Raw genomic sequence first — 12,971 nt, forward strand, 5'->3', positions numbered from 1 at the left:
GAACCTCTGGTTTCGAGAGAAAGAAAGAAGCAAAATAAGTAAGCTAAACACGCCTTTTGACTTATAAATCACTTGCCCTGGTCCCATGTTGCCAAAATATGTCCGAAAGTTGGGCAACACTTAAAAAAATCGCCAAGTTTAGTGAGATATGGATTCTTAAACAGGAGCAGTGTAGCTTAGTTAACATGCAAACATGCAAAGACCTTGACGTCTGGTTAATTTTCCCAGAACTTTTCTTTTCTCATTAAATTTGGCGACATTTCTCACCCTACTATAAGACCTTATATTTCGATAACGAGAGGACGAGGGAAAATAATTTATGTCTCAAAAAACATTTCTCACTATGTTCTTTTGAGATTTCATTAAAACATTCTCAGTTTTGCACTAACGTATGGTTCCCTGGTAAGTACTGCTACATTAAGTGCGGGTCAAGAGACGCTATGTGGATACCAAGTCTTTCAATCGTTTTTACAAGGCAACTAAATATTTTATGACCTTTCGGATGCTCTCAATCACTGCTGCAATCAGACTTTTGTTTCGGATAGGGTTTTACCAAATCTACTTCTCGTAAAATGTATATGATCAACAAAATCTGATTTCATTTGCACATTCTATTTTACAACAGGTTACTGAAGGGAGAGGGTGAGAGTAAGAGTGCAATAAGGAACCCCCATCACGAGAGTAACGCTCATAAGCGATGATTCCCAACGACGCACGTACTGGTATCATTTCCAAGGACAACATAATAATTCTTCCCTGAACACCATTTTATCCATGAACATGAGCAAATGTGAAAGATGACAAACATATTTAATGAAGAAAAAAAATCTGATGCGTACACAAAATTCCTTGTAACCCTATTAAATAATTATATCTTTTTAACAACTCAAAAGAATAGATGCGGTACTCATATACACGCATTTGATGTGATAAATCTTTGAAAGTTCTCATTTTTTGACTCTTACAGAGATATGCTGAGTTTTGAGTTCGGCACTTTCAAATCTAAAGAATTGTTCAAATTTGAAAGTTTTTTTTTTTTTTTGTACTTTCAGGTTTTTAAAATTTGAAGAGTACTGTTTTGTAAGAAATGATATTTGCAATAACTACAGTTGAAAATAAATACTGTAGGGTTTGAACAACTTTTCATTAATGATAATTTCATTTTCCAACTGAAATTGGAAAAAATAAAGTATTATAGAAATAGTATTTTTTAAATAGTACTTTTGAAATTCAGTAATAAGAACTTTTTCAGCAATAAAAGTATCATCAAAAACATTTTTAAATAGTTCTGAGAGATTTCGAAGGGAGTTTGAGCCCTGAAAATCATTCTTCACCATGGCACTTCCCTAAAATTGTAGTCTGTATCCGTTTCTGCAGATAGGTGCCCATAAAAAACGAGCTGATGTGCGCATCACATGACTTCCTTTTACTCCAATTTAATGTCATTTTCTCATTATTGGCAGTTTTAATATAATTCAATTGTTTACTCTAAATATCACCAACAGTGGCCAAATTGAAACCGGATTTAAAAAAATAATAATAAAATTAAATTAAAAAATATCGCCAAGTTGGTGACAAAACTTGGCGACCAAAAGACTGCCGGTATATCGCCAAGTGTCCGCCAAATTATAACACCACATGAGTTTACATCGAAATTAACAATGATTTCCCCCCAAAAAGGGGCAAAAGACCCCCTTTGAAGCATTCGAATGCAACCAAAAAGAAAGGTGCACAACTAGACCCCACTAGGAGTCTACGTACCAAATTTCAACTTTCTAGGACGTTCCATTCTTCAGTTATGCGATATACATACACACATACATACATACATACGTACATACAGACGTCACGAGAAAACTCGTTGTAATTAACTCGGGGATCGTCAAAATGGATATTTAGGGTGTCTGTACGTTCCTAGGCACATATCCACGTGTGGTCGAGTTGAAAAAAAAAACTCAACATTCATTTGGGGGTGAGCAAAATGGAAATTAAGGCCGATTTTTGGGTGAAATTTTTTCGCGAATACAATACTTCCTTTTTTGTAAAAGGAAGTAAAAAGATGAAGGTCGATGTTTCAAGTCACACACCGTCTGATATTTTCTTTTTATGTCAAAACAATTGTAAAATAAGTTTCATATAATTTGAACAACGGTAACCTGTGCCGACATGCGTCTGAAAGCGTGAACCAGCACTGTACTAGGCCGAATCGAAAAAAAAAAAGTTTTTTGAAAGTTCGAAATTTCATGTTGATAAAGCGTTGCTCCTACCTCCCAATATGTACCACAAAAATATTTATTCAAATTAAAAAATTTTTAGGCGTCCAGCAGGAGGCCTAAAATTTATAATTTTCTTCAAAAAAATGATTTTTTCTATTTATCTTTTAAAAAATTACCTACACATAAATTTAAATAAAATATGAAGTTCAAAAATTTTAAGCGAACATATTTTCAAATCAACGTTTTCAAATGAATAATACAAAAATTATACATTCAAAATGAAAATTTTACCTTAAATTTGAAAAAAATCCACATCTTTGAGTACTATGTGGGGGATTTAAAAATTTCAAGAGGGCAAAAATTTGTATTTAACGCTGATAATCTACTTTACTGTTCGTATTTTTCAGCTTGATAATTTCTTAAAATTCACCTTACATTTTTGAGAAAGAATTATTGAAAAAAATAAATAAATAAATAAATTTTTTGAACGAAATTAGAAATTTTAGGCCTCCTGCTGGATATCTACATAGTTTTTAATTTGGATAAATATTTTTTGTGGTACATGTGAGGCTATAGGGGCAATGTTTTATCAACATGAAATTTCGAACTTCCAGAAGAAGTCTTTTTTTTTTTTCTTTTCCGACTCGGCCTAGTACATAGCGCTGGGTCACTTTCAGTCGCAAGGTTGATACGGGTTGCCTTTGTTCAACTAATATGAACCTTTTTTTAAAAAATTGTTTTGACATAAAAGGAAAAATATAAAAGGGTGTGCGGCTTGAAACATCGACTTTAATTTTTTACTTCCTTTTACAAACGAGCTGTGTGCATCACATGACTTCCTTTTACTCCAATTTAATGTCATTTCCTCATTATTGGCAATTTTAATGGGATTCAATTGTTTACTCTCTAAATATCACCAACAGTGGTCAAATTGAAACCAAATTTAAAATCAAAAAAAAAAATTGCTACATTTGTTGCCAAGTTGGCGACAAAATTTGGCGACCAAAAGACTGGCGGTATATCGCCAAGTGTCCGACAAATTATAACACTACTTGAGTTTACATCGAAATTAACAATGATTTCCCCCCAAAAAGGGGCAAAAGAGCCCTTTGGAGCATTCGAATGCAACCAAAAAGGAAGGTGCACAACTAGACCCCACTAGGAGTCTACGTACCAAATTTCACTTTCTAAGAAATAACGTTCTTGAGTTATGCGACATACATACACACATACGCACGTACGCACATACATACGTACATACGGACGTCACGAGAAAATTCGTTGTAAGTAACTCAGGGGTCGTCAAAATGGATATTTCGGGTGTCTGTAGGTTCCTAGGCATATATATCCACGTGTAAAAAAGGAAGTATTGTATTCGCGAAAAAAAATTCACTCGAAAATCGGCCCTAATTTCCATTTTCTCACCCCTGAATGAATGTTGAGGTTTTTTCTTCGACCCGACCACAAGTGGATATATGCCTAGGAACCTACAGACACCCGAAATATCTATTTTGACGACCCCCGCGTATGTGCGTATGTATCTCGCATAACTCAAAACCGGTATGTCCTAGAAAGTTGAAATTTGGTACGAGGACTCCTAGTGAGGCCTAGTTGTGCACCTTCCCTTTTGGTTGCATTCAAATGTTCCTAAGGGGATTTTTTGCCGCTTTTTTTGGGGGGGGGGAAATCATTGTTTATTTCAATTTAGACTCAAGTGGTGTTATAATTTGTCGGACACTTGGCGACATATCGCCAGTCTTTTGGTCGCCAAGTTTTGTCGCCAACTTGGCGACAAATTTGGAGATTTTCCTTTTTCTTTTTTCAATCTGTTTCAATTTGGCCACTGCTGGTGAATTTAGAGAGTAAACTATTGAATCACATTAAAATTGCCAGTAATGGGGAAATGATATTAAATTGGAGTAAAAGGAAGTCATGTGATGCTCACATCAGCTCGTTTTTTGGAGACACCCTAATGGATATATGTGTGTGTGTAGTTTTTTTAACGAAAAATTCAAACAACATACTGAATATCTTTATACATAAATGGCTACTTCTGTATGTGTGTCCGGGGTAAGTTTCAAAACTACTGGACCGATATTAACAATTCTTTTCACCACAGATAGCTACATTATCTGGAAGCAACATAGGCTATAATTTATTTTTAAAAAACTCAGTTTAAAAAAGTTATGATGGAAACAGTAAATGTCATATCATACTATTTCGGTCTTTATACTTATTGCTATTTTACTTTTACGGGTGAATCACATCAAAACGGGTTGTTTTGAGTTCTTTCAGTTAAAACAGAAAACGAATGAAAGTAGCGATTGTTTCTCACAATTATTACTGACCCAGGCAACGCCGTGTATTTTTGCTAGTATATCATACACCCTTTAACCCCCCCCCCCTTTCAACCACCTCTAGGATAAGTGTGAAAGGGCAAGCCTGGTTTATAAGAACTTTTTTCTAGTTTCGAAGTTTTCACTTGGTAGTTAGAATGTTTCACTTTGCCATGAAAAGTTTGCCTTTAACCGACAGGTTTTTTTTCTCACATTTTCCTTGATTACGAGCATTTTGTTCTTAATTTCATGATCATTGATCATTCCTATATCGCTGTAGTTTCACTTAAATCTTTTTCCCTATTCAGTCATTACACATTTCCTAAATCATTGTGACATTCCTCACGGGGGACTTCTCACAAAGCTCAAGATTGAGCTTATAAAACTCCCGAGATGCAGGTAAGCAAACTCAAGGTCATGAAACAAGTAATTCGTAAAGTTTATCCTCCGACCCCCCCCCCCCTCATTTTTTTTTTTTTTTTGCAATTGTAGTTGGTCAGTTATTTATCTTAAGAGTGAAAAAGTAAAAAATACAAAAATTTACTTATGAAATGTATCTTTCTCATCAATATGATCTAAAACCCAAAAATTTCTAGCAAAATTCCAAGAACGTAAGATCTCTATTGAAAACCTATACTTACCGTGATATTTGCGGAAACGCGTTTTGGATTCAATACTAATAATAGGGAAATATCGGAATGGAGTTGTTTCCATCAGTCAAAAGTACTACTTTTAGTCAATGAAGTTGATAGAACGAGCAAAAAAAAAAAAAAAAAAAAAAAAAACATGGAGCGTGGAAATTTTTTTATTTTCAAAACGGTTAAAATTTAATTCATTTTCTTTAATGTCTGATTTTTCAAACAAGACGTGGTCTTTATGATGTCACAAGTGATGAACTTTGACGCGACTCCACTTGCGCGCTGAATGCTTACGCATGCTGTCTACCGCGTTTCCAGATTATGGTAGTTAAGAAGCGAATTAAATACTGCTCTCCACGCTGGTTATAAACCATATCGTCGCCACTACATGTCAGTAAAGAACCGAATTAAATATGGTGCACTGCGCTAATGGCATTTCATCACTTGTGATGTCATGTGCAGAAGCATAAATAATGAAGTTGAATCTGCACACCAATTAAAATAATCGGTAAAAAATATTGAACTTTGTCAAATTGTTTAAAAAAATTTCAAATCCTATGTTTTTAAGCATGCTTTTTCAGAAAAAATACTTTTAAAATTTCGTAAGCGACCACGTTAGACTTTTTTTCGCGCCTTTTTTTTCTATTGTTTTGCAGTTGAAACCAAACAAGTAAGCTTATATAATAAAGCTAACATACAATAGATAAAAAAAATGCAAAAAAAAAAAAAAAAAAAAGAAAGGAAGAAAAGAAAAAGAAAAATTTGCAGATATTGTCCTTTACCTGCCTACGGCAGTATAGCAGACTTCTGATTGAGTTCACCTCAATCAGGATTTAAAAAAAACTCTCTTTGGTTTGCTTCAGGTGTGTGTGTATATTTTCTGCTTTGTGCCCCTAGTGGCTCGTGCTCATGAACCACTCAAACACGAGAGCTTCTCTTAGCTCGCGGAGGCTCTTCTCTCTCAGGCATAATCTCGAAAAAGTAAGTATATCACATTCGAAAAGTGAGAGTGGAACGCCTGCCGAATGGCATGGAACTGGGCCATTCCGTTCGATTGGCGATCCGTCGCTGAGGGTCTGGCCGAATGGGGGTCAGACGGCACCGGCAGCCCAAGGGAAAGGTGTAGGCCCGCCGAGTTGTGCAACCTTTGCCCCCGAAATCGGGGATGGTATATAAAGTGGAGGTAAAACCCGTAACCCACTTTTTTTAACACCCGCTACAGAGGAGAAAAAGCATGGCTCTCGGAAAGGTAAGTTTTGGTTTCGATATTTGGCTGCGTGCATTTCTGTGTTTCGAAAATAAGAGCTCGCCCGCGACGAGGAATATACCTCTCGAGCCCTCGAGGTTTTGGATGCGGAAGATGATCGCGGATCCCTCCCCTCTCACCTCCGGCTCATTAGCTGAGCAATTGATCAATATTTTCAAGTTCGGATGGACAATAATGTCGAAATAGATATGAAAGCAAGCAAGCAAGTGTGGAATTTCGAATGTGAATTCACTCAGATTGAACTGTTATTCAAATAAAGTGTTATGTGATAAGTTTATAAACGAAAAGCAACACTAATACCAGTGGAACTAGCAATAAGAATTGCAGACATGTATTTCAGTGTTTCAAAACAGCCCTTTTTTCAATGAAAAAAAAAAAAACAGCTTTTGAGAAATCAGGGGCATTTCAATAGGAGGTCACGGTGACCTCCCCAAAAGTGTCTTTATGTGACAGTTTTTGTCTGATGACGATTCGGCAAATTTGGAGACAGCAGTCAAAACTCCAATGAAAAAAATAACAATGATAATGAATGTCTCTTCTCATTAGATGCAGATATCTATGCGCGCATGCTATTATTTCATCATTCGGTACAATTCGGATTTTCATTCGGCTAATTGAAAATCTCTCCTCTCAAAACTTTAAGGTCGGGACGCTCCTGGGTGAAATGACATCTGACAAAAAGAGATATCCATCTTTTGTTAGATCTTTTTATCTGTAAACTCTTCTCTTCCTCTTTTTTTGTGATTGAAAAACGAGTTCATTGTAATTCTGAAACACGTGTCTGCACTTAATTTTACTAGCGCACTTAATTTTACTAGCACATAAACAAAAAACCCTTAGATATTTAAAAAAATTAAAAATGTCCTAATTTTTTTGAATTTTTGAAAAAAAAGTGGGCAGTAGTTTTAATTTTTGAAAATAAAATCATTGATTGCTAAATAACTATATGCATACAAACGTTTCAAAAAATTACATAATTTACTTAAATTAAGAAAAAAATGCTTTGAAGGTAATGTGACCTCATTTAATATAGTGCGGCTTTCGGGTAAAAAACCACTAAGCTATGATTCCTTTGAGTTGTTTTTTAATTTTTTTAATTTTTTAAAATTTTTTCATTAGTTATTGTTTTTTACTTGACTTTTTAAGAGGGGATTAGATTCGGAGAGAGTGGCTGTGCTAAATAGTTTTGAGGGCTGTATTAGAATCGTTGAGACCAATAAACGCCTCTACTTTAGATGTGCAGATATCTTGTTCGTTTTGTTATCAATGGCTCCAAAACCTCAAGGGGAAGCACTGCTCCGGACGAAGTTATTCTGTAATTGATATTGTTACAGAGCATATTGGTTTATAGCTGCCTTAATGAGAGTCTTCTAACCATCAGAAAGCCACGCCAAACGTAGAAATCATACAAATCCAGTAAATGATATTCACTTTAAAGTTATATTCGATAAACATTAAGAGGTTCTACAATTGTACATATTGGTTCTTATTTCATTCAAATCCGTCTTTGGTGGTTTCGACACAAAATGGCAACGTTTTGCTACCACCGTTTGGTATTTTAAAGAGGTTGTATAGTAGAAATGTCACACAATAAACAACTGCTATTTTAGAAGATTTCTTCGCGTATTTTAAAAATACTTTTAACAGTCGCAAATGTTGTAAACAATACAAATTATTTTAAAGTAGTAATTTTTCATTTTAAACTTAAGGTTATTATTATTCCCAAATTCCTCAGAGTCAGACTGACGTAGGTCCAAAATTTGCGATTTCCAGTCTATCGTGCATTGTATGTAGAATCCGGTTCCGCATCGAGTCATGTGAATGAAATTCTTTAAAAAAAAATTCCTTTGTAATTATTTACCAGCGTTAAAAGAGCGCGGGTCCTATCTTTTGCATGCGCCAGACAACCTTTTTTCCTGTCTCATGTAAAGCCTCGATTATGTGACTTACGCTGTTCTGGCCCTGAAGTACAGAATTAACTGTCACGCTATGTAAAAACAATAAAAATTAAGAAAAATCTCAAGTTGACTATTTTAGATTTTTATAAAACTTTCAGAAATCTTACTCTTTGACATCTTGAATCTATACGTAAAAAAAAAAAAATGGATCCTTCATAATTATGAGTTAAAGAAAATGCTAAGGCAACTATCTAAAAACATAAATTAACTTTATTTGGATTTTACACACGAGAGGGCTTCCAAATTGCCCTTGCTATTCGAACTGCCACGAGACGACCAACATCGACAAAAATCAAGCTTTCGAACGCCACGAATCTACGATACATTAACAGAAAGACAGCTAACTAAATTGGACCGACAGGAGGGAAATTGCATATCGAAAAGCGCCCTCTTGCGCACAGGTATACTTGAGGATTTTTATGGAGATTTTCCACATGAGTAGTTCATTTTAGAACTTCGTTGAAATTTTTTTTAAATCTTGCTGGTAGTACGTTATGCTTCAAGTTCTATTAGAGATACAGAGTTGTGTAATAGCTCATTGTAAAGAGAATTGCACGCATTTTAATTTGATATACGTAACTTAAATACAGTGGCCGCCGCTTATGTGAATCACGTTGATTCATTAAAGTGGCTGATTCAATTAACCGACGTCCACTGTACTTTTCAAAAAGATATTTTTCCACAAAATTTTAAAATTAAAAATTAAAATTTTTGAGGTAATGTATTTTAAAACGTTTTAAAAAATATATATACAATTTTTATGTATTTTAATGAATCGTTGAAAAATTTTCAGACTGGGACTATGAAGGGATCAGTAGTTATTAAAACTTTTTAGCAAGATTGCAAAAATGTTTCTCACGTTATTGGCTGTAATTGCTGAGCTCTTTATGGTCCCACTAAGATACATCACCCATTAAGAAAATCAAAAATCATATATATATATATATATATATATATATATATATTTTAATTTCAAAAATGTTATCACAGTCATTTTTTTTTATTTTTTAAATTTTGTGGAAAAAAAAAGGTCTTTTGAAAAGTATTTAAGTTAGATGGCAAATTAAAGTGCATGTAATTGCCCTTAAAATGAGTTATTATAAACCTCTAGCTTTCTGAGAACGAGTTTTAAAATTTTAAAGCACTGCCAGCAAGTAAAAAGAAAAATTCATTTTGACGAAGTTGAAAAAATTAATTACTCATCAATTATAAGCGATAGATTTTTGTTAAAAAAAGGGGGGCTAATAGCGCTTAATTTTGTCCCCCTTAAGGATTTTGGTCTCTGATCAATTAATCTAAAACAACTACGATCAATTAATATAAAACAAATTATTTAAGACCACCAACTAAGCCTATACCATACATGGTATTTAAACTTAAATACGAGAAAAACAGTTTGTTTTCCGTTTTTTAAGAAAAGTTTTTAAAAAATACAATTTTACCAGAATTGAAAATAGTTATCCTATTTTTGTCTCTATTCCAATATACCTCGAAAAACAGGGATTAATGTTTCAAAAACAAGATAATATTAATACATACAGTAGAGTGGTTCAAAAAAAATTTTTTTTTGTCCAGCTAAAGTCTAGGACACCCTCTAATAGTATTATGCTGCAAAAGTTTTAGCTTCTTACTCAAATTTCAAGAGGATGCTCCATGTCCCCCTAATTTAACATAGCCGTAGAATAGAAAATGCTACAAGTTTAGAAATATTTAATTTCCCCAGTTGTTTTTTTTGTGTATATTAATCATTTTAATGCAATGTTTTTAATGCATATTATTTTAATGTATATTACTAGTGTATATTATAATATGTAGCATTGTTTTTTTAGTTCATTGTATTTTTTTAACCCCCTCCCCATAGGTATGAAGTTTGGGGGAGGGGTTGAACACCCTCTTTTAGTTGAAATAAGAAGCTAAAATTCTTCCAGTATATTACTATCCACAAGTCTAAAAATATTGGGGGCGTCCCGTTATCTAGGAGAAACTTTTTTTTACATGTATATTTGAACCTCCCTAAGATACAGATTAAGATTCGAATTAAAGAAAAACGTCACAAATTGTGCACTTATAGTACAAAATGTTCAACTAGCAAATGTTAAATTAATTTTTCAACCTTCTAAACAATGCCACATTTTTTTTTTCGCCCCAGAGCACGTTTTGTACTTCCACGAGGCGCATTGAGGGCAACACACCTATATTTCCACATGCTTGTCATCATAAACACGCTTTTGGCACAAAGGATACTCTGTATCATCGTCTTGATCTTGGTTGGGGACGAAAATAGGAACATCCTATCTGACAATATGGCTACTTCCTGCTCTACGAGAAGTGAACCAAACATGGCAAAACGCTCAGGTCACTTAGTTTATATTTTACCCCAAGCAAATTCTAATAAATCAAAAAGAGTATTTACAAATAGTACTATGATAACTCTAGTTTTCAAAAAAACAGAATAAGTGCTCCCAAACGTTAACTCAGCGAACTAGACTCATGAAATTTCCACAAACAGTGTTCTCGACCGCAACCAACAAAAAACATCACCGGTGGTTACACTTAGTGTCAAACCAGAGAAACTTAGGGGGACGAAATATAGCGAATTTGCCCTACCTTATTTTCTTATTCATTCATTATTTTGACTCATTTATTATTTCTGAATTGTTAATTTGTTAAATTATTTATTTATTCATTCATTCATTTGCTGAAAAAAAAAATTAATGTTCAAATAGAAAATTTTTTTTTTCTTTTGAAGGAATAAATTTATTGCCAAAAATGAAAAATAGTATCTCAATGCAAGTTTCGTTACAAAATCTTTTTCTGTGTACTCTAAGTTTCAAAACGAATTTCGAATTTTTTCATTTTGAAAAACGTTCTATTCTATAAAGGTAAGTTCTTAACTACATATTTCCCATTGCCCCACATTCTCCTACTCATTAAAAAAAAAAAAAAAAAAATCACGCCATTTGATACATGACACATGATGCCGGCGTTACTACCAATTCTGTACCTCAAAGCCAGATTAAGTCAAGTCATGAAGCAGTAAGTTACCGTCCTGAAGCCAGGGCAAAGGCAAAGCTGCATGCAATATACCGACAGCGCGGTTATGACATCAGAGATCATAACCAGGATCCATTGCAGTTTCGTCCGAGTCAAGGACTCATCAGTCTGGAATAGTCAACAACCGTTCTCGTGTTAATTTGCTCTTTTTTTTTTTTCTTTCTTTTTTTTCAGTTCTTGCTGCTGGTCGTAGCAGCGACCGCCATGGCGGCCCCATCCAAGATGAAGGATGCCGAAGACATGATGGCTGAAGAAGGACGTCACGTGCCAGCCTACGCTGCTCCAGCGCCCTATGCTGCTGCCTCAGCTCCGCGCTATGGGTCTGTTACTTCCTACAACAGACGTGGATCCTATGCCAGCGCCGGCGACTTGGCCAAACCTTCCATCTACGGCAGCAGCTATGGAGCAGCCCCAGCTGGTCCCGCCTACAACCCCGCCCCCGCATACTCCCCATACAACAATGCCCCCAAGTACGCCCCCGAACTGAGCGGTCCTTACCACGGTCAGCCAGCATACGGATCAAGCTACGGTCCCCAGAGGAACGAATACTCCGCCCAGTCTCAGCAGCTCTCCCACGATCCCAATTATGATCCGGCCAAGGATCCAGTCAGCCAATACGCCGAATATATCCCAGTAAGAGAATACACCGGCAAACAGCATTCCATCGGGAATGAACTCAGCATCTACGGATACAAAAAATAACTTCAAAGCAAGACATCATTTATTTATACTAACAAATCAATCCACAGTCCCATGAAATCAAAGTCTAGATAAATCTTTGAAATCAGCAGAACTGGAGCTGTTTTGATTTTAAAAATCACCCATGGACACCGGGGCGAGGTGGGTACATTTATGTTTTGTAAAAATGATGCCTATTTATAGATATAAACTTAATACACACATTATTCACGAAATACAAAGAACCAAGCCGGAATGGCTAATCATTTAAACAGATAATTACAAAAATACAGAAACACGTCAAAAACAAAGCGTCACTTACATTTCTTCAGAGGGACCAATGCCCTACTTGAAAATAACGAAAGAGGACACGTTACTATGGTTGTCCCGTTGAAATTGGTGTGTATTGTGCAGTCACTGTAATTTTCTTCCTTTTTTTTTTTTTTGGAATAATCGCAAACTCACTATGTTACCTAATTTCCAAAATATACAATACTTTTCTCATTTTGCTATTAGACCTCTAAGAGACGCACTAATTCATAAAACAGTTTCTTAAATAATTGCTGCAAATTAAAAGGTATTTTTAAATCACTGACTTTGCTCAATATTTACACCTAACTCCAGTTCTTCAATGCTTTGTTTTAACCAATGAAAAAACAGGAGAAATACTGAATCAATGTGATTGCCTCAAAGAAAGTAATTAAGAATGTATGCAAAATAATGAGTTAATTCTGCACTATTGCACGATATTTAAAGACTTGATTGTTATAATAAATTTAGAGAATTTTTTTATAAAAATGTTACTATTTATAAAATGTTATTTA

General features: G+C 34.8%; 1 protein-coding gene across 1 annotated transcript; it reads left to right on the top strand.

The window, feature by feature from the left end:
• The first annotated feature begins 6,423 nt into the window (after window positions 1-6,423).
• Window positions 6,424-12,207, top strand: LOC129220063 (adhesive plaque matrix protein-like). Its single transcript, XM_054854402.1, has 2 exons — window positions 6,424-6,439; window positions 11,644-12,207. The coding sequence occupies exons 1-2, from the start codon at window positions 6,425-6,427 to the stop codon at window positions 12,169-12,171; spliced, it is 543 nt and encodes a 180-aa protein (XP_054710377.1). The 5' UTR covers window position 6,424; the 3' UTR covers window positions 12,172-12,207.
• Window positions 12,208-12,971: the final 764 nt, after the last annotated feature.

This window comes from Uloborus diversus, chromosome 4 (assembly GCF_026930045.1).
Source record: "Uloborus diversus isolate 005 chromosome 4, Udiv.v.3.1, whole genome shotgun sequence".
Taxonomy (NCBI): domain Eukaryota; kingdom Metazoa; phylum Arthropoda; class Arachnida; order Araneae; family Uloboridae; genus Uloborus; species Uloborus diversus.